Source organism: Myxocyprinus asiaticus, chromosome 7 (assembly GCF_019703515.2).
Source record: "Myxocyprinus asiaticus isolate MX2 ecotype Aquarium Trade chromosome 7, UBuf_Myxa_2, whole genome shotgun sequence".
Taxonomy (NCBI): Eukaryota; Metazoa; Chordata; class Actinopteri; order Cypriniformes; family Catostomidae; genus Myxocyprinus; species Myxocyprinus asiaticus.
The window spans coordinates 45,932,034-45,954,746 of NC_059350.1; the positions used below are offsets into that span (position 1 = coordinate 45,932,034).

The 22,713-nt window shown below is 35.5% G+C and overlaps 1 protein-coding gene across 2 annotated transcripts in view; it reads left to right on the plus strand.

Annotated features, from left to right (window-relative positions):
• Positions 1-992: 992 nt before the first annotated feature.
• Positions 993-22,713, plus strand: part of micall2b (mical-like 2b) — a 30,927-nt gene continuing 9,206 nt past the window's right edge. Inside the window, exons 1-12 of one of the 2 annotated variants that reach the window (XM_051703831.1) lie at positions 993-1,316; positions 3,408-3,456; positions 9,633-9,774; positions 10,456-10,604; positions 11,412-11,542; positions 14,220-14,675; positions 14,817-15,140; positions 16,610-16,776; positions 17,822-17,873; positions 19,015-19,205; positions 21,042-21,109; positions 21,447-21,564. In XM_051703831.1, coding sequence (XP_051559791.1) covers positions 1,174-1,316; positions 3,408-3,456; positions 9,633-9,774; positions 10,456-10,604; positions 11,412-11,542; positions 14,220-14,675; positions 14,817-15,140; positions 16,610-16,776; positions 17,822-17,873; positions 19,015-19,205; positions 21,042-21,109; positions 21,447-21,564 — 1,990 coding nt within the window. In that variant the 5' untranslated portion in view covers positions 993-1,173. Of the gene's footprint in view, positions 1,317-3,407; positions 3,457-6,969; positions 7,147-9,632; positions 9,775-10,455; positions 10,605-11,411; positions 11,543-14,219; positions 14,676-14,816; positions 15,141-16,609; positions 16,777-17,821; positions 17,874-19,014; positions 19,206-21,041; positions 21,110-21,446; positions 21,565-22,713 lie in introns of those variants that run through there. The other variant, XM_051703832.1, reaches the window with a different exon arrangement.

Below are 22,713 nucleotides of genomic sequence, written 5' to 3' on the forward strand. Positions count from 1 at the left end.
ACTTTGAAGGTTCAAGAAGTATATAAAGGCAGCATAAAAGTAATCCATATGACTCCAGTGGTTTAATCCATGTCTTCTGAAGCAATATGAAAGGTGTAGGTGAGAAACAGATCAATATTTAAGTTCTTTTTTGCTATAAATTCTCCTCCCTGACCAGTAGGTGGCGATATGCACAAAGAATGTGAATCGCCAAATACAAAAAAGAAGAATGTGAAAGTGAAAGTGGAGATTTAAAGTAATAAAGGACTTAAATATTTATCTGTTTCTCACCCTCACCTATCATATCACTTCTAAAGATATGGATTTTACCAGTGGATTACTTTTATCCTGCCTTTATTTGCTTTTTGGACCTTCAAAGTTTTGGTCACCATTCAATTGCATTGCATGGACCTACAGAGCTGAAATATTCTTCTAAAAATCTTTGTTTGTGTTCAGCAGAAGTCAGTCAGTCATATGGGATGGCAGGAGGGTGAACACATGATGAAAGAATTTCATTTTTGGGGTGAGCTATTCCTTTAAGGGAACCTGAACACTACAAATGACCTTGAGACAAGTTGGTGAAAAACAATTACAAAAATGGCTAGAAAAGTGAAGTTAGTTCAAATAAATTTTTGCAGATGCTACTTTGTTCATTATTTTGTAATCTAATGCAATTTATACAGTTTTGAGCAGGCCTACATGTCCAAATACTTTTGGGGGCCACTGTTGCGGTATGGCTTGCATGAACAAATTATTATAGGTATGACATTCACTAAATAAACTAAAGTACCAACAATTAAATAAAAAGTACCAAAACATGTACCATCATAGCACCTTGGTATCTCTAGAAGTACTTTAGAGTAACATGTAAATGGTACATGATTGTGCAGTAGCCTATATCATGGTGTAACATCAAGGTATGGGATTTTTTTGGGAGGGGAAGTCCTTATAAAGCACTTACCTTTAACTCCTCCCATGTGGACGTCATTATACTTCTCAGGACTTTCATGGGTTTCTCAACTTCGGATGACGGTAAGATCGCTTGTCGTGGAAGAGTGAAAACCAGAAGCGTTGGTAAAAACATTCAGCGATCCTTCTACGTGTAAACCGCATTTAAAGGGAGCCGAAAACACCGTCCACAGATTGTTGGAGTTTGAAGTGATATTAGTGGCTGTGTAAATCGCATTCGCACCGATGGCAGCTATAAAGGCTCTTCAACAATGGAGCAAAATCAAGTGTGAAGGATACCGGGATGTGTCGATCACAAACATGACCACATCGTTTCGGGACGGTTTGGCTTTCTGCGCTCTAATTCACAAACACAGACCAGACTTGATGTAAGTAGCAACCCCCCATTCACCCAAAGCGGGGTTTGTATTGTAATGCCCTGTATAAAGTACAACTTTAGAACGATTAGGACTCTCGGAAAGAAGGACGAGAGTTGCAATGCTTAAAAATACCCTAAAGTTTGTGTGATGTTCATAGTTTAAAGTTTTTACAACTTAAGACGAAAACTTTACTTAGAAGTTAGGACGCGAAGAGACCTTTTGAAATTGGATGACATCATTTGAGCTTCTACGTGATGATGAGAACTTAAAAACTTTTGGAATTTGGCACTTTCATTGCTTAAAATACTCCAGCTTTCATATGTTCATAATTTATACCTTGTAACAGACGTAGAAAAAGAAAACGTTGGAAAATTAGAAAGCTGGATAAGAACATTAGAGGGTTTTTCTTCAACTTTGGACACTTTTAGCACTGAGGACTTGTAGAAAGTCTCCTTAAAACATTTTTTCTCACTCTTACTAGTTTAAAGGGATAGTTCACCCAAAAGAAAAAATGGAAATTCTCTTATCATTTGGTCATCCCAGATGTGTGACTTTCTGCTGCTGAACACAAAGATTTTTAGAAGAATATTTCAGCTCTTTAGGTCCTCACAATGCAACTGAATGGTGGCCAGAACTTTGAAGCTCCAAAAAGCACATAAAGGCAGCATAAAAGTTATCCACATGATTCCAGTGGTTAAATCCATATCTTCAGAAGCCAATATAATAGGTGTGGGTGAGAAACAGATCAATATTTAAGTCTTCTTTTACTATTAATTCTCCTCCTTGGCCAGTAGATGGCGATATGCACTAAGAATGCGAATCGCCAAAAACCAAAGAAGAATGTGAAAGTGAAAGTGGAGATATGTAGTAAAAAGGACTTAAATATTGATCTGTTTCTCACCCATACCTATCATTATTGCTTTTGAAGATATGGATTTAACCACTGGAGTCCTATGGATTACTTTTATGCTGCCTTTATGTGCTTTTTTTGACCTTTTAAAGTTTTTAGCAACCATTCACTTGCATTGTATGGACCTGCAGCGTTGAGATATTCTTTTAAAAATCTTTGTGTTCTGCAGAAGAAAGAAAGTCATACACATCTGGGATGGCATGAGGGTGAGTAAATGATGAGAGATTTTTCATTTTTGGGGTGAACTATCCCTTTAATTCGCTGCTAACAATGTCCAACATTGGATGAACATGCACTACAGATGATTTGTAATTTTTTTTTTTCTGAAAGTCATGAACATTACCATCACGGTGTCATTTCCACCACATCTCTAAATCTGTATTGTATTTAATAGAATTCTGTGGTGGTAATGACAGTGATGGAGCTGACTTTTTTTTTTTTTTTTTTTTTAATAAAAATGTCAGACTCCTTTGCTAGGGCTAATTTCATAGCTAACATTTTATAAATCCTAAATATACACAATGAAATAATATTTTCAATTTTTTTGTATAATTTTTTTAAATTACATCTTGACTGAAAATGATGCCCAATAAAAATATTTTGTTCAGAGGTGATATTTACCTTGATTTTAAACTAACTTTGTAGTTGGAAAAAAATGTGTTATGGGCAAAATTAATTGAAATCATTTTCACACAAATATTGATGTGGTTTATTATTATGTCGCTTGTTTCGATTATCATAATTTTAAACATGCAATAATTTTTCATTTGAATTAAATTAGTATTAATTTAGTATAACTCTGCAACAAGGCTAAAACAACTAAATCTATACATAAAAGGTATTTGAAAAGTACCTAAAATAAATGAAGGCGTGGTAAGTCAGTTTTAACTTGATTGCCAAATATCAAAAAGAAAAAGGTTGAAATCTGTTAGTTTTAATAAAAATCAACCACTGAGACATGAAATTGCTTAAAGTTGAAGAAACATCCTTATTGCTGCAATATCTGCCATTTGTTCTCTATACCTATTGATGTGGCAGTAATGCACAGCTATGATTGTGTTTGATTTCATAGTGTCAGATTTTACAGCGCACTTATTGTTAATATTTGTTCTGGGGAAATCCCTATTGCACACTGATAAGTGTCATGTTCACTAATGCACATCTGTCTCTAAATGTTTGCTCTCTTGCAGAGACTTTGACTCTTTGAGCAAGGAAAATATTTATGAAAACAATCAACTGGTAAGACTGGGTTTGTTTTCCATTATGATTTATTTATTTAACAATTGTTATATTTTTACAGTCAGTAGTTGTTATACCCACATTTGGCTATAGAGTGGTAACATCGCATCCTTTTAGGAACTTCTAGGGTCTTTAATCCTAATGTCTTAAAAATAAACCCTCTTCATATCAAGAACCATTTTTTTTTGGCTGTATACGGTTCTTGAGTTGCGTAGTAGTGTATTGGCTTCTGGTTGCTTTAAAGCACCAATACATTTGTGGATTTCTAAAGAACTAGAAAATAAAAATATCTTTGTGGTACTTATACATGTTCTTCTACGGCATCAGCCAGTGAACTCCTTTTTGGTTCTGACTGCAACCTTTATTTTTATTTTTAAGAGTGTAGAGCAGCTCAGCAACTGAATCTCCAAGTTTCCTGGGAAATGCTTAATTCCAAGCAGATCACTACCCCGTCATTTTAACTGTGAATACGTTTTATTGACCCCTCATAGTGTTAAGTGACCTCTGTGTGGTTGACCAATGCTGCGATCTGACCGATTGGCTTAAGAATGCATTTTTTGAGGCCTATTCTCGTAGTTTGAGCTGTTCTTTGCTGCAGTTGAATCACATTTTGTGCTGTTTTAGACTATTATAAATCATCTACTGCACACTTTATTTGTTCCTGTTTCCATGGAAAAGGAATGCTGTCCAAATAGGGTATTTTTGTAAAAGAGAGAGAATAATACTAAAGGATAATGAAACTAATTGCAGTAGAAGCAAAGAAATGCAAATGGATGGGATTTTCAAAGAGAGTGCCATCCTAATATACAGAGAGAGTGAAAGCAAAGAGCCAGAGAAAGTGAAAGCATTATGAGAAGAAAAGATAAAGGAATGGGGTGGATTTAAGGGGTGGAGATTGTCTTGCTTTCTAACATATGAAAGGGGAAACTGGCATATCATAACATTTGCAGTTATTAGCCCGGAGTAATTTTGGCATGTAATGATACTTACTGATTACTTGATACACATCAAGTTGTGTTCTTAGAATTGCATTACCTGTTTTAAAACAAAACGAATATTTACGGAGAAATGCATCTTTGTTTTATCTAGATTTTCTCTCCTCGGTCATGTCTGCTCTTGTTTATTTTTGAACAAAGTTTTTTTCCCCTTCCAAAATCTTCTCTGTATAAGAAAGACAGGCCACATTCACATTTTTGTGTTTGCATAATGCCATGGTAGATGCCTTTTGCAAGAAAAATCACCAACTGACAAAGATTTGCCCAACTGTTCTTCATCATTGTAATGTTTTAGAACTATACAGAAATCATGCATAAAAAGTTGATCTACAGTAGTCACATTATATAACCATAATATATATAACATAATGTGACACTATGAATTGAGTAATACTGATCAAAATAGATGTGAATGTCTTGCATCCATATTTGGGAGAAACCTGTAGGTCTTCAAGTTAGAAATCTCTACTTATTCTACTATATACAGTTGAAGTCAGAAGTTTACATACACTTAGGTTGAAGTCATTAAAACTCATTTTTTAACCACTCCACATATTTCATATTAGCAAACTATAGTTTTGGCAAGTCAATTAGGACATCTACTTTGTGCATGACACAAGTAATCTTTCCAACAATTGTTTAGACAGATTGTTTCACTTTTAATTGAATCACAATTCCAGTGGGTCAGAAGTTTACATACACTAAGTTAACTGTGCCTCTAAACAGCTTGGAAAATTCCAGAAAATGATGTCAAGTAAAGAGGCACTGAGTTTGAAGGAAGGCCTTAAAATACATCCACAGGTACACCTCCAGTTAGGAAGCTAATTGGAGACAATTGGAGGTGTACCTGTGGATATATTTTAAGGACTTCCTTCAAACTCAGTGCCTCTTTGCTTGACATCATGGGAAAATCAAAAGAAATCAGCCAAGACCTCAGAAATGTTTTTTTAAAAAAAACCTCCACAAGACTGGGTCATTCTTGTGAGCAATTTCCAAATGCCTGAAGGTACCACGTTCATCTGTACAAACAACAGTATGCAAGTATAAACACCATGGGACCACGCAGCCATCATACCGCTCAGGAAGGAGACACATTCTGTCTCCTAGAGATTAATGTATTTTGGTGCGAAAAGTGCAAATCAATCCCAGAACAACAGTAAAGGACCTTGTGAAGATGCTGGAGGAAACAGGTAGACAAGTATCTATATCCACAGTAAAATGAGTCCTATATCGACATAAACTGAAAGGCTGCTCAGCAACGAAGAAGCCACTGCTCCAAAACCGCCATAAAAAAGCCAGACTACAGTTTGCAAGTGCATATGGGGACAAAGATCTTACTTTTTGGAGAAATGTCCTCTGGTCTGATGAAACAAAAATTGAACCGTTATGGCCATAATGACCATCGTTATGTTTGGAGGAAAAAGGGTAAGGCTAGCAAGCGGAAGAACACCATCCCAACCGTTAAGCATGGGAGTGGCAGCATCATGTTGTGGGGGTGCTTTGCTGCAGGAGGCACTGGTGCACTTCACAAAATAGATGGCATCATGAGGAAGGAAAATGATGTGGATATATTGAAGCCACATCTCAAGACATCAGCCAGGAAGTTAAAGCTCGGTCGCAAATGGGTCTTCCAAATGGACAATGACCAAGCATTCCTACAAAGCTGTGGCAAAATGGCTTAAGGACAACAAAGTCAAGGTATTGGAGTGGCCATCACAAAGCCCTGACCTCAAACCAATAGACAATATGTGGGAAGAACTGAAAAAGCATGTGTGAGCAAGGAGACCTACAAACCTGACTCCATTACACCAGATCTGTCTGGAGGAATGGGCCAAAATTCCAGCAACTTATTGTGAGAAGCTTTTGGAAGGCTACCCAAAACATTTGATCCAAGTTAAACAATTTAAAGGCAATGCTACCAAATACTAACAAAGTGTACATAAACTTCTGACCCAGTGGGAATGTGATAAAAGAAATAAAAACTGAAATAAATAATTCTTTCTACTATTATTCTGACATTTCACATTCTTAAAATATAGTGATCCTAACTGACCTATGACAGGGAATGTTTTGTTATGATTGTTTTCTACGATTAAATGTCAGAATTTGGCTAAAGTGTACGTAAACGTCTGACTTCAACTGTCACAACATTAAAACCACCTGCCTAATATTGTGTAGGTCCCCCTCGTGCCGCCAAAACAGCTCTGACCCGTCGAGGCATGGACTCCACATGGCCTCTGAAGATGTCCTGTGGTATCTGGCACCAAGACGTTAGCAGCAGATCCTTTAAGTCCTGTAAGTTGCAAGGTGGGGCCTCCATGGATCAGACTTGTCGGTCCAGCACATCCCATAGTGCTGGACCAATGCTCAATCGGATTGAGATCTAGGGAATTTGGAGGCCAAGTCAACACCTTGAACTCTTTGTCATGTTCCTCAAACCATTCCTGAACAATTTTTGCAGTGTGAAATGGGGCAGTATCCTGCTGAAAGAGGTCACTGCCATCAGGGAATACCGTTGCCATGAAGGGGTGTACGTGGTCTGCAACAATCTTTAGGCAGGTGGTACGTGTCAAAGTAACATCCACATGAATGCCAGGACCCAAGGTTTCCCTGCAGAACATTGCCCAGAGCATCACACTGCCTCCGCTGGCCTGCCTTCTTCCCATAGTGCATCCTGCTGCCATCTCTTCCCCAGGTAAACGACGCACACGCACCCGGCAGTCCACATGATCTAAAAGAAAATGTGATTCATCAGACCAGGCTACCTTCTTCCATTGCTCCATGGTCCAGTTCTGACGCTCGCGTGCCCATTGTAGGCATTTTCGGCGGTGGACAGGGGTCAGCATGGGCACTCTGACCGGTCTGCAGCTACACAGCCCCATACACAGCAGTTGTGTTCTGACACCTTTGTATCATGGCCAGCATTAAGTTTTTCAGCAATGTGTGCTACAGTAGCTCCTCTGTGGGATCGGACCAGATGGGCTAGACATCGCTCCCCACATGCATATATATATATATATATATTACACACACACCGATCAGCCACAACATTAAAACCACCTGCCTAGTAGGTCCCCCTCGTGCTGCCAAAACAGCGCCAACCCCCATCTAAGAACAGCATTCTGAATAGCCGTCCACAGAACTGCCACTCACTGGATGTTTTTTGTTTATGGCACCATTCAGAGTAAATTCTAGAGACTGTTGTGTGAAAATCCCAGGAGATCAGCAGTTACAGAAATACTCAAACCAGCCCGTCTTGCACCAACAATCATGCCACGGTTGAAATCACTGAGATCAATTTTCTTTCCCCATTCTGATGGTCGATGTGAACATTAACTGAAGCTCTTGACCCATATGCATGATTTTATGCACTGCACTGCTGCCACCCGATTGGCTGATTAGATAATCGCATGAATGGTTATTGGTGCCAGACGGGCTGGTTTGAGTAATTCTGTAACTGCTGATCTCCTGGGATTTTCACACAACAGTCTCTAGAATTTACTCAGAATGGTGCCAGAAACAAAAAACATCTAGTGAGCTGCAGTTCTGTGGTAGGAAATGCCCTGTTGATGAGAGAGGTCAACAGAGAATGGCCAGACTGGTTTGAGCTGACAGAAAGGCTACGGTAACTCAGATAACCACTCTGTACAATTGTAGTGAGCAGAATAGAATTTCAGAATGCACAACATGTCAAACCTTAAGGCGGATGGGCTACAACAGCAGAAGACCACGTCGGGCACTTTATTAGGACCATAGTGTTCCTAATAAAGTGCTCAGTGAGTGGACATACAGTATATAGTAATGCAGTTGAAGGGATAATTCACTCATTCCCATGTTGTTCCAAACCCATATTACTTTTTTCTTCAGTGGAATGCAAAAATAAATGTTAGAATGTTAGCCACAGTCACTGTTCAGTTTCAGTGCCTAATTTAATTTCTTCCATGCAATGAAAGTGAATGGTGAATGAGGCTAACGTTCTGCCTGACATCCCCTTTTGTGTTCCACAAAAATCTAACAGGTTTGGAACATGAATAGTTTAAAGGAATAGTTCACCCAAAAATGAAAATTCTCTCATGATTTATTCACCCTCATGCTATCCCAGATGTGTATGACTTTCTTTCTTCTGCTGAACACAACCGAAGATTTTTAGAACAATATCTCAGCTCTGTAGTTCCATACAATGTAAGTGAATGGTGCCCAGAACTTTGAAGCTCCAAAAAACTCTTAAGGCAGCATACAAGTGATCCATAAGACTCCAGTGGTGTAATCCATGTTTTCTGAAGCAATTTAATCAATTTTGTGTGAGAACAGACGACAGTATAACTCCTTTTCACTGTCTTTCACTTTCTTGCCATTGCAGTCTCTAGGCAATCATGATTTCAAGCTTGATTACACTTCCTATTGCTTGATGCATGCATGGAGTGCTAGATGGCGCTAGGAAGTGTATTCGAGCTTGAAATCATGATCACCAAGGAGACTGCGGATGTTAAGATTTTTTGTGAAAAGCAGTTATTATATTTTGGTCTGTTCTCACACAATCGATTGGATGGCTTCATAAGGCAAAGATTAAACCACTGGTGTCGGATGGATTACCTTTTATGATGCCTTTGTGCGCTTTATGGAGCTTCAAAATTGTGGTCACCATTCACTTGGATTCTAAAAATCTTTGTTTGTGTTCTGCAAAAGAAAGGGTCATACACATCTGGGATGGCATGAGGGTGAGTAAATGATGAGAGAATTTTCATTTTTGGGTGAACCATTCCTTTGTTTTATTTCAAAAAGTTTAAGTGAAAAAAGACAATCTCACAAGTGCAGACTAGTGTCAGTACCTCATCAACATGTCTCAAATGTTGTATGAATTGTGGCCTTAAATTTCCTCCAAGTTAGTTACATATTATTGTCAAGTTCTTTGTCAATTCCAAGTTAATATTTATCACCTGCATTGATTGCTCGAGTGCTTTCCCTTTGCAGCGTTAATCTACTGAAGTCTTTTTTTGTTGTTGTTGCAGCAAATCTGGCACTTGATAATAGGGTTGCATTTGTTTCAATAGAAAATCATACAGTTGTGCTGCCACACTGACCTTCAAGTGATATTGTTCCACACATTGAAATGCACTTTTTACAGAAAGCTCAATCCTCCTCATATAATTCTTACCCCACCCTCACATATTTTCATTTCAGGCTTTCCAGGTGGCAGAGAAGGAGTTGGGTATACCTGCCTTGCTGGACGCAGAAGACATGGTGGCTTTAAAAGTGCCTGATCGTCTTAGTATTCTCACCTATGTCTCCCAATATTACAATTATTTCCATGGACGCTCTCCTAGTAAGACACATGCACATAAATATTAGCATTCAATGCATAGCTGTTACCTAACAGATTTAGAAAATTTGGATTGTTTTCAAACTTACAGAAGCCCACAGTGGCCAAGAAATAAGAGAAAAAAGACTAGTTATAATCAGAATGGAATACTAGCATACTGCGTACTGTACAGTTTACGCTGAATACGGCCTGTGCATAATACAATGTTTCAAACATTAGTATGCTTCATTGTTGTTACATGACCCAAATTGCATGTGTATTCAGAAGTGTCCAGTTATGCATTTTAATCCAGTTTTGTGTAATTTAAAAAAAAAATAATATCAATGTTGATATTATTTTTGGTTCATTTTTCATTATGCTATACAGTACTTGGTACAGTGTGCTCTGAAGTTTGCTGGATTTTGGCAAATGTAATGGGCCATACATGTATTCTATCCATACAGAAAATTTGCATACTGTATACACAGTATATTGTAGACAGTACCGTATAATGTAGAAATAATAGGATGGTAGTATGCTATTCCTAACGGCCAATAAAATATATTAATAATGCATGGACATTGTGAGCTTCTGTATGTTTGGAAACAATCATTATTTCACTATTGCAAATTTGTTGCCATAATTGCATTACTTTTCTCATTTTTTAGCATTGACAAAAATGTTTCACTGTGTGTGGATGTGCAGTTGGAGGTATGGCAGGGGTGAAAAGACCGGCTGAAGAATCTAATGAAGAACCATCTGGGAAGAAGAACCAACCTGTGACAGCTAAAACTTTTACATCGCCTAAACCAGCAACAGAGATTAAGACACCAAAACCAGCAAGTGAAATTAAGGTACACAATATAACTCCTCATAATTGACCTGACACTTTCGGTTCTTTTAGGAACCATTGTTTATTTCAATGCTTAGTAATTAAATATGTTGGTGTACTGCGTATTGCAAATTTCTAAAATTAAAGGAATAGTTCACCCAAAAATGAAAATTATCTCATCATTTACTCACCCTCCGTGCAATGCCAGATGTGTATGACTTTTTCTTCTGCAGAACACAAAGATTGTAGATTTGTAGAAGAATATCTCCATTCTGTAGGTCCATACAATGCAAGTGAATGGTGACCAGACTTTTGAAACTGCAAAAATCACATTAAAACAGCATAAAAGTAATCCCTAAGACTCCAGTGGTTTAATATATGTCTTCTGAAGTGATGCAATCACTTTGGGTGAGAAACAGATCAACATTTAAATATTTGCTTTCAGAATGTGAAAGTGAAATTGGAGATTTATAGTAAAAAAATAACTTAAATATTGACACCTATCATATCACTTCTAATGTCAGATTGAACCACTGGAGTCATATTGATCACTTTCATGCTGCCTTTGTGTTATTTGGAGCTTCAAAGGTCAGGTCACCATTTACTTGCATTTATGGACCTACAGAGCTGAAATATTCTTCTACAAATCTTTTTTTGCATTCGACTGAAGAAAGTCATACACATATGGGATGGCATAAGGATTAGTAAATAAGATAATAAAAATTTTGGGGTGAACTATCCCTTTAATTGCATTAATTTTTTACCTGAAGTCGAGAGTGTATTAGCACGACTGATCGCACAGATTTTTGTCATGTTTTGTTATTTCCAGAGGGAAGTTCTGGTTGAGCGTGCTAATAAAACAGGAACTCTGAGCAGCAGCTGTGGTGTGTGCAACCAACATGTTCACCTTGTGCAGCGCCACCTAGTCGATGGCAAGTTGTACCACAGGAACTGTTTTAGGTGAGACACACCAATTCACACTGCTTTCAATGTCAATGACTCTTTTATTCACTTGTTATTTTTAGCTTTCAAGGTAAAAATAGCTCATTCATGTGAATGCATCCATCTCGCATGAGTACTGAGTCATAATCATGGGTGTGTTGTGGTGATGTAATATTTTTTTAAAAATCTGTCTTTTTTTGGTTTAATTTATTTTCTAAACAGCAAAACATTACTGAAGTATCTAAGTTTTATTTGCAACTATATCATGTAGTACAATGTTTTTTCCTAAGTGTCTCCATGAATGTATATACAGTATGAGAACAAAGACAACAAGACCGTAGAGAACAATAAATGGGTGTTTCTTCAATTTTGGGCACTTTTAGCACTGTGGATTTGTAGAAAGTAAAGACTTGTTAAAAAAAAAATGTATACTCTTGTGTCTACTAACAGTGCCCAACAGTGTATGTACGTACATGCATTAGAGGATATTTTTAATTTTTAAAAAAAAAATTTTTTTTTTTTTTTAAATAATATGGTCCTAGCATTTGCGTTGCTAAGGCTAATTTCATAGCTTACATTTTATGTATCCTAAATACATAAAATTGAATACGTTTTTCACACTTTTTGTGTGAATTTTTTTTTTTTTGCCAAAATTACAGCTTGATTGGAAATGACACTCAATAATACTGGAAAATAATAATGACACCCAATAATATTTAAAAAAATACTCTGTTCGCAAGTGATATTTGACTTGCTTTTTCTTCAAACATCACTTGTCTTGTGTTTCATCTCAAGCATGCTCTTCACTGATACTTTAATTGACTTTGGAAACAAGTACACAAATGAGGAAAAATCTATTAAGAGGAATTTTGTTTGTTGTGGTGAAATATTTTGTAAATTTGATAGAAATAATTTTCAAACAATAAATACTGAAATGGTTTATTTCACTCTTTGTTTATATTATCATAGTTTTAAACATGTAATAAATTGTATTTTTATAATGTATTTTCAATATAAAATGTGAAAATCTGAATACATTTTAATGAAACCTTCATATTACAAAGAAAAACATTGAAATGTGTTTGCTTTCCTGGGACATGGAAGTGCCCGAAGTTTAAGAGACACCCAAATAAACAATAGATACATTTATGTTGGTCATATAAAAGATACAGAAATGTACATAGCTCATTATTTTAGTATATAAAAATATAACATTTGTATTCACTCATTTTCAGAATAATAATTTGCTCCTATTTTAGCATACTTTATGAACAATATTAAAGAATGTTATGTACTTAAAGCTGCTCTATGTAACTGTGCTCTCTAGCGACATCTGTGGTGAAACTTAAAATTGCAATCAATTGTAGGAAGAACACCTTACGTCAGTCGTGTTTCGCACTGCTCTTCTGGCGGATGAAGCTCATGATTTGAGCTTACCAGGACATCGCCTGTGTGTGATCATGACTGATATTATGCTATACAATTAAACATTTAAAACTGAAATATTTCTTGCTTTGATGGAGATAAACAACACTCCTATTTATTAATTTTGATTGAATGAATTTTATACATGTAGAGCTTTTCTGACACTACACTCAAAGCACTTTTACATAGAGAACAGGGGACTTAATTACTTCAATCACCAGCAGTTACCAGTATATTTTAATAGATTATTCAAGTGTTTTATCTACTATTAATGTTTGTATTGTACTACACTTATCAATTTAAGAGGTGAAACTCGTGATATGGCTGATACGAGTTCAATGGAAGACTTTATTATTATTATTATTATTATATTGTACAGCCTCTGTTGATAATGCAAGTAAACCGTAACACTACAATAGTATGTCTATGCAATGCACACAATAACACAGTAAACTAAAAACAAGGATTCAGTAATGATGGGGATAAAATATACTTTATTAAACGTGAAAATAATATGCTTAAATATAACAATAACAAGAAGTCAATTTCAGAAGTCATAAATATTAGTAAACATGTCACAGTAACTTCCCCCTATAACGTAGATACATCATGATTGGTTAACACACGAGTAATGTTCAATTCATACAAGCATGACAAGCAATATTAGCTTCAACAACCCTACCAGAAAAGTATTATAGCAGGTAAATTTCGCCAAACAGATAACAGATAAACATCCATCCAGATTGCTGCAATGCTGTCCTGAAATGTGTGCGTGTGACTGAACTGAACGTAGTTTCTCCAGCTGGAACATGAGACAGCCGCTGCTACTTTCCAGTGTTTACAGACATGACGTAAGGATGTAACCCAGCGATTTCGACAGCTCAAAATACAAATAACTTGTATAGGCTTACCGTAGTGAATCGGGGTATGGTAAGGACATTGTTTTGAAGACTGATTGTTTATGTACACAGTCAGTAATGGCAGTTTGTTACTTTTTAACCAAAAAATCTTACGTAGTGCAGCTTTAATATAATAGGACATATCACTGTATTAATAACAGTGATTTAGCCCAGTTTAAGGGTCACTGCATTAGATATTCTAATATATATATATATATATACACACAACCAAAACAAAGAATTGTTAATTTGTTAGACAAAACACTGATTAAAATACTTCAAAAGAAAACTAACACTTAGTCTCTTAGACCTATTTTTCTGATTGTGTATTTTTGCTGTTAATGGTCCATTTCAAACTCCCTTTTCAACAGATGCAAAGAGTGTTCCAATATTCTCCTCTCCGGTACTTACAAGGCTGGAAAAGTACCAGGCACTTTTATCTGCAAGACACACACAAGCACTGAGAAGCCTCTGACCACCCAGAGAACGTACATCACAGGACCACCACAGAAAACACAGTCTAACGTTATCAGCAAGAGCACAAACTCCACCCTGACTGACCAGAATGCTTTAAGTGGAGGTACTGGAAAGGCTGGTTCAGCGCCTAATGTATCTAAACATGGCTGGCTGACCAGTAAAAGTGACCGAACACCCACTCGTTATCCTGCTGCTACACCGTCCCCAGCAGTTCAGCTCACACCAGCACCAAAAACAACTCCAACACCAGCAACTATGACCATGAAAACCCCCATTAACCTCAGAACGCCCACTGAGATGCCTAAACCCATAAGCAACAGTGTACAGAAGAACCAAGAAGTCAGAAAAAGGTAAATGTCTATGAATTCAGTATTCTGATTTCCTGTTGATTTAATATATTGATGTTTGAAGGGGCAGTTCATACAGCAAGACCTTGAAATGGAGTCTTTTAATGATGGTTTTTATGGTGTTTTTTTCTCTTCATTGAATAGATTCTTTGATTCAAGCAACAATTCCAGCAGTGTTGTTCCTGCCAATAAGAGCACCTCAGCAGACACATCTACTACATCAGTGACTCCAGGAGGTCCTAAAACTTCTACATCAGAGCACACAACACCTGGCACCACTGCAGGAAGTGGAGCAAGCAAAGGTCGAGTCCTGCTGCGGGTGGGAGACTGGGCGAAAGTGCAAGAGAAAGAAAAAGAGAAGGAGAATGAAAAGGAGAAAGCCAAGGCTCTGATCTGCAAGATGGTGACGGGGGATAAAAATAACAGTAACTCGTCTCAGAGTCCAGCTGGGCTGAAAGCAAATGGCAGGTGAGCTATGTTTAGAGCACTACTGCATTGGGCTGGATGATATATTGAATATTCACAGTTATTTTATTGCCGATATAAAATTGGGCAACATAAAATATGATGATGATTTTAACGTACTTTTTATTTGGCCATATGTTTTTTTAAAGAGTGCAAATAGACTTTTTTTTATACTTGTGTGAGAGTATTAAGTCAAAGGTTTTAATTAGTGCTGTCAGTCGATTAACATGTTTAATCGCAATTAATCAAATAATTTTTCATAGTTAATCACGATTAATTGCAGATTTCGAAAGTGCTGAAATTTGACTATATACAGTGTCAAGAAAAATATGTGAACCCTTTGGAAGTACCTGCATTTATGTATACATTTGTCTTAAATTCTGGTTTTTAACTAATAACACACAAATTATTGTATTGTTCTTTTACATATTGAATACATCATTCAAACATTCACAGTGTAGGTTGGAAAAAGTATGTGAACCCATAGGCTAATGGCATCAACAAAAGCTAATTAGAGTCAGGAGTTGGCAAACCTGGCATCCAATTAATGAAATGAGATTGGAAGTGTGGGTTAGAGCTACTTTGACTAATAAAAACATTCAACCGTTTTGAGTTTGCTATTCACAAGAATCATCTGCTGGCGTGGACCATGCCTCTCAAAAAAGAGATCTCAGAAAACCTACGATCAAGAATTGTTGCACCGCATAAAGCTGGAAAGAGTAACAAAGTAATCTCGAAAAAGCGTAGTTATTATAGTCCACAGTTAGACAAATTGTCTATAAATGGAGATGATTTATTACTGTGGCTACTCTCCCTAGAAGTGGCCATCCAGCCAATATGACTCAAAGGGCACCCCGCAGAATGCTCAATGTGGTAAATAAAAAAAGAACCCTAGAGTGACCGCTAAAGACTTGAAGGAATCAAGGAAAATCCACTATTGGTTGTCCTTCAGAAAGCATGCCTTAAATATTTTAATGCTTTTGTGTGTGTGTAATTTTAATTTATCAAATTTTACTGTTTTAGTTTTTTCATTAATCATTTTGAATATGCTTGGCAGCAGTGACTGGTCAAAAAGATGCTTCCCCTGATTAAAAAAAATTACTCTTTAAAGCCTTTTCAGAGCAAATGCAGAAATATCGAGAAATATATCAAAATATCGCCAAAAAACTGAAAAAATATTGCTATATAGTTTTTTTAGCTATATCATCCAGCCCTACTAATACATAAAATAATTTATCACTTGTTTTCATAGGGTGGGGAAGTAGTAAGATCATGATAAATGAAGCGGAATTACAGCCTGTATGTACACAGTCCTATTGAGTCTTGTTTGATTTCCTGATATATTGTATGTTGAAGTGTTTGTTGACGTGTTCCTGTACAAAGACTTTTATTGCTTATCTCAAGTCATGTAAATGTTGCTCCACAAGGACAGCTGTCATTAACGCTGTGCCCTCTCGCTTTCATTTCCATAGTAATGTTTCCTCTGCGGAATCGGGTGTTAAAGGTCCTCTTGGAAGGGTGCGTCTGAAACCACTGGATGTCAGCGTGGAACCTACTGCCCCTGCTGCTGGAACACCATCCTGGATAAAAGACAAAAGCTCATCCAAGCCTGCAAACTCGCTGTCTACAAACAGCAAGGGTGAGGAAGTTCAAACTCACTGTTTGTATCCACTGTCTGAAATTTTCCATTTAAATGCAATTTGGAATGTTTGTTTTTATGAAGTGTTTGCAGATGTCATTCTTTTTCACTTTGTATATTTCTGTGCCTTTGATAAATTGACAGAATTTTACGTTTAGACACTGTTTAATTTAGGGCTGTGCCGAATCGATGCAATCATAAACAGTACGTTTATTGGATCATTATATTGCGAATTATTTTTCTTTCTTTCTTTATTTTTCTCCACACTGTTAAGTGATGGATATGCTCTGTTGTTCTCACATGATTTCTGTCGTGATTCAATTATGATATAATGGTGACATACCCAACTCTGGAAAATCACATAAAGCCAGGGAATAATTAAGCAATATAACAGGAGTGCTGACAAACGGAACAACAGCATTCTTGCTCATGTGATATTGCTTTTATATGACCGTTCAGCTAGTAAATAATATTAAAAAAAACTTTAGTTTCAGACAAAATATTGGCCAGCTAGTTTGTGCATTTTAACTAGTGAAAACTAGCAAAAACGGTATTTAACAAATCTAAAAGTGTGAACAAATCTTTCTCATTTACTTCCATTGTGTAGGTGGTGAACAAATGTTTTTTTTTTTTTTTTTTTTTTTTTAAACAAATCATTTGAATCAGCGATTGAATGATTCACTAATAACATTAAAGACTCTTATTTGTCGCCACCTGCTGGAGTGAATTTTCAATCTCCAGAAATGGTCACTGAACGAATCCATATCGGCACTCTCGAAAGGCTGCTCATCCAATCAGACTCGAGGACCAGAACTAACTGTTGTAAAACTGTTTTTAAGACCTATTTCAGATTTTTCATAAAATTATCTGTGCAATGTCCATTTCTGAGGTTGTGACAAAATAACCTGGAAGCTTTATAAGCAGATTGATGTCATTAAAATTATAGGTTGCCGATGTTTTCAAACCCTCAACCTTAAAACTAATTGTAACTCAATCAAGGACATTGCTGTTTAGTTATTGTTCAAATAATGTGATCTAATTACAGATAATGGTACCGCACCATCTGACTGGAGGACCATGCTCAAGCCTGTTTCAAAGTAAGTTTTGTTCTGCTCAAGACTGTTCTTCTGTTAAATGTCTTGATATTTCTTTACTAATTGAATCACCAGATCAGTTTTTTTAATCTAACATAGATGAAGCATTTTGCATGTTCTTTCATAGTGAAATTATTTTATAATTAGTTTTCTCTGTATTATTTCCCTAATTATTCTTTTCTTTGCTGCTTATACAGGTTTATTCTCCAGTCGCTCTGTCCCTCCAACTCCTTCACGCTCTATTGTGATTGGTTGTTTTTAGAGCCGACCGTTATGGGGTTTTTGATACCGATTTTAGAGAGGGAAAATTCACAGATTGCCGATATGGTGGCTGATATATTTTATTTTTGAACTGGAATGAAAACAGACCTTTTCTATGTGGATTTTTCACCGATTTTGCACCGATATGACTATGCAAAAGTACTCATAAGGCTGCATTCTTAAACAAATATTTTTATCAAAGCATATTTGACATTATTATTATAAATTGTCAACAAATTCTAGAAATGAACACTGAGAAAATAAAGAATAAATAAAAATACAATAAATAGCTTAATAAACATCAGTACTGTATGTTTAGTATAAGTCAATTGCTGACCATTTAAATAAAGAATAAATAAAAATAAAACAGATACCAAATAAACATCAGTACTGTTTAATATCAGTCAACTGCTGACCATTTAAATAAAGATTAAATAAAAATAAAATAGCTAAATAAACATCAGTACTGTTTAGTATCAGTCAAATGCTTAACATTAAAATAAAGAATAAAAATAAATAGCTAAATAAACATCAGTACTGTTTAGTATCAGTCAAATGCTGACCATTAAAATAAAGAATAAATAAAATATCGGCCGACCGATATATCGGTCGGGCACTAGTTGTTTTGATGGGCGTACAACACTGCTGTGGCCAATAAGACCAGCGCTGGGTTGTGTCTAATAGTCCCCAAAGCAATAGAGCTCAGTGCACAAGTACTCTCCCTGTGAAGGTCTTTCACCATTACCCCTCTTACCTCTCCTGCCACACCCTCCTAACTTTCACCCCATCAGAAGTGAGAGAAGCGATGCTAAACATTTATCGCCTCAGAAACACTACAGAAAATCCTTATATCTTTCGCTTGTTTCCTCTTTGCCTGTATTAGAACTGTCAGTTCCATCGAAAGCACCAGTTCTCTCACCAAGCGGCCAGAAGCAGCTTTTTCTCCACAGACGAAAGGGCTCGGGATCACCCAGGCTTCTGTTCCTGCCCCACCTACCACCAACTGCTCAACTGATGTCAACTACCCCAAAACACCCTCACCTAGCTTGCTGAAAAATGGGCCTAGACCTAGTGGTAAGGCAGTTGATGGAATATATGTGGTTGTATTAATACAACTTTAGTCTCCTGTAAATATTTCTTTTTTCAACCAACCATAACAAATTCTTATTTACAAGAAGGGTCTAGTAAAGAGTCTTGTTTGTTTGTGATTTAATGTCTGGTCTGAATTCAGAGTATGCAATACAAATGCCTATAACAAGTTAGAATTTCTAAAATGTATTTAGTGAGTGGGTTATGTTTATAACAAGTACGGAAATCTCATTTAAATAAAATAATACATTTATTTAGGGTTATGCTAAACCTAAAGGAAAAAAAAATCTAAGAAATAACTTACTAAATTTAGTGATGGTTGAAACAAGTCAGAAAATCTAAAATAAAATAATTTAGTGGGTGGGTTATATGCTTAAAAAAAAGTAAGAAAATCAACATACATTTAGTGAAGCTTATGTTTGTAGCAAGTTAGAAAATCTAATAAATAAAATAATAAATATAGTGAGGCTTATGCTTATAACAAGTTTAAAAAAAATCAAATAAATAAAATAATACATTTAATAAGGGTTATGCTTAGAACAAGTAAGAAATAAAAAAAAAATGTAAGCATAACGCTCACTAAATGTATAAAAGATCGAAAATCTTAGAAGTAAAATAATAAATATAGTGAGGTTTATAACAAGCTGAAAAATCGAATAAATGAAATAATACATTTAGTAAGGGTTATGCTTATAACAAGAAAAACAATTTTATACATTAATTGAGGGTCATGCTAAAAACAAGTTAGAAAATCTAAGAAATACAATAATACATTTAGTGAGGCTTGTGCTTAAAATGAGTTAAAAATCTAATGAGTAAAAAATTATGTACTGAGAGGTATGCTTATAACAAGTTAGAATATATTATTCTAATATATATATTTTGTGAGGGTTGTAACAAATCCTAAAATCTAGACACTTTCTCTAATAAAAAAAAAAAGTATTTTTTTTATTTTTTATAAGAAATGACCCTCACTAAATGTATAGAAGTTAGAAAATCTAAGAAATAAAATAATACATTTAGTGAGGGTTATAAAAGTTAGAAAATCTCAATTAAATAATTTAGTGAGTGTGTTATATTTATAACAAGATTTTATATATATATATATATATATATATACACCTTTAGTGAGGGTTATGCTTAAAACAAATTAGAAAATCTAATAAATAAAATAATAAATTAAGTGAAGCTTATGCTTATAACAAGTTAGAAAATCTAATAAATAAAATTTATTTAAGGGTTGTAAAAGTTAGAAAATCGAAATTAAAATAAGTTAGTGAGTGGTTTATATTTATAAGAATTAAGAAAAATAATTTTAGTGAGGGTTATGCTAAACAAATGCTAAAAAAAAAAAATAAAAAAAAATTTAATGATAAATTTAGTATGCTTTTTTTTTTTTTAATAACAAGTTAGAAAATCCAATAATTAAAATACAAATTTTAGTGAGATTATGCTTAAAATAAGTAATAAATAAATAAATAAAAAATCTCCAGATCTGCATGCATATTCAAGATACCTTCTCTGAAATCTAGTCTTAATATCTTATGCAAATGTATCTTTTTTTTTTTTAAATTATTATAAGATATTGTTACTGTAAAACAAGACAAAAATAAGATACAAATTAAGATTAAGATTTTATATATATAATATATAATATAGAATTATCATGGGACCATGTACAAAAAAACACTGGGACCAAAGTTGCCATGTACCACCAAACCTGCATTCAAAATGTTTGAGAAGAAGCATTGCCGACAGTTCATTTTTGCTTTGTTTGATCATATATCTTTCTTCCTCTGTTTCTCTCTATCTTTCTTCCAGACTCCAGCAGTAGCAGCAGTATATCTTCTGTGAGCCCCTCAGGGACTGAACCTCACAAATTGCAAAAGGTGTGTGTCAAAACAGTAATTAAATGTGTTATATGGTCTTGTACGTTTCTCTCCGCACTGATATATGGAAGCACAGAGGGATTACTTTGTCAAGGGGCCTATTTAAACTATTTTGAAAGATCAGAATGACCTTTGGGGAACAGTTATCTTTGAATAGACAGAGAAATCAAAATAGAGAGTCTTCATTATTTTTAAATAGTGTCTTCAACTCTTTTAGAATTATGTGTTTAACTTCTACATAAGTATTGTACAGACCCTCAATGGTTCACTTTGTTTTCCATTCTTGTGTTCAGTTCACATTTGACATACTGTATATACTTGTATGTCTTTGTTTTAGCCGGATTATATTCCTAAAGAAGAGATTACAAAAGAACTGAAGGAAATCGAGATGAATCTGAATGAGCTGGAGAAGAGTGGAGTAGAGCTGGAAAAACAACTCAGACAGTGTGATGAGGGTTTGTATATACATACATACATACATATATATACGCACACACAATACACACATCTAAAACAGCTCACCTTTCAGAATTAATCAACATTTTGACAACTGAATCACACATGACCTGCACTGAACTTTTTCATGAGATTCACTTCCAAGTAAAGTAATTTATTTTTCTATTAATGGTCTTTCATATTGTTGTGTATTGTTTAGGTAGTGATTTCTTTGGAAGAGTTTGTTAATGGAAATTGATATAGTGAGAAAGTTACTTTGAAAAGGAAGGAACATTTCTGTTGAATGGGGAGGATCAAATGCAAACAAGTGTATATATTTATATACATACAGTACTGTGCAAAAGTTTTAGGCACTTATGAAAAATGTTGTATAGTGAGGATGTCTTCAAAATTAATGCCATAAATAGTTTTCATTTATCACTTAATGTCATACAAAGTCCAGTAAACATAAAAAACATAAAAAATTTGGTGTGACCACCTTTGCCTTTAAAACAGCACCAATTCTCCTAGGTACACTTGGACACAGTTTTTCTTGGTTGTTGGCAGAGTGGCAAGCTTCTTGGAGAATTCACCACAGTTCTTCTATCTATTTAGGCTGTCTCAATTGCTTCTGTCTCTTTATGTAATCTCAGACTGACACAATGTTCAGTGGGGGGCTTTGTGGGGGCCATGACATCTGTTGCAGGGCTCCCTGTTCTTCTATTCTAATCTTTTCTATTTGCAAAAGTAATGTTTGGGAGTCTAACATTTACATTTCCTATTGACTCACTAAATCTGAAGATATAGATAACCATCTTAAGCTTTTGTGAAACATCTTATGTGCCTAAGACTTTTGCACAGTACTGCATATATAAACTCAGCAAAAAAAGAAACGTCCTCTCACTTTCAACTGCTTTTATTTTCAGCAAACTTAACATGTGTAAATATTTGTATGAACATAAAAATATTCAACAACTAAGACATAAACTGAACAAGTTTCACAGACATGTGACTAACAGAAATGGAATAATGTGTCCCTGAACTAAAGTAACAGTCAGTATCTAGTGTGACCACCAGCTGCATTAAGTACTGCAGTGCATCTCCTCAAGGACTGCAACAGATTTGCCAGTTCATGCTCTGAGATGTTACCCCAGTCTTCCACCAAGGCA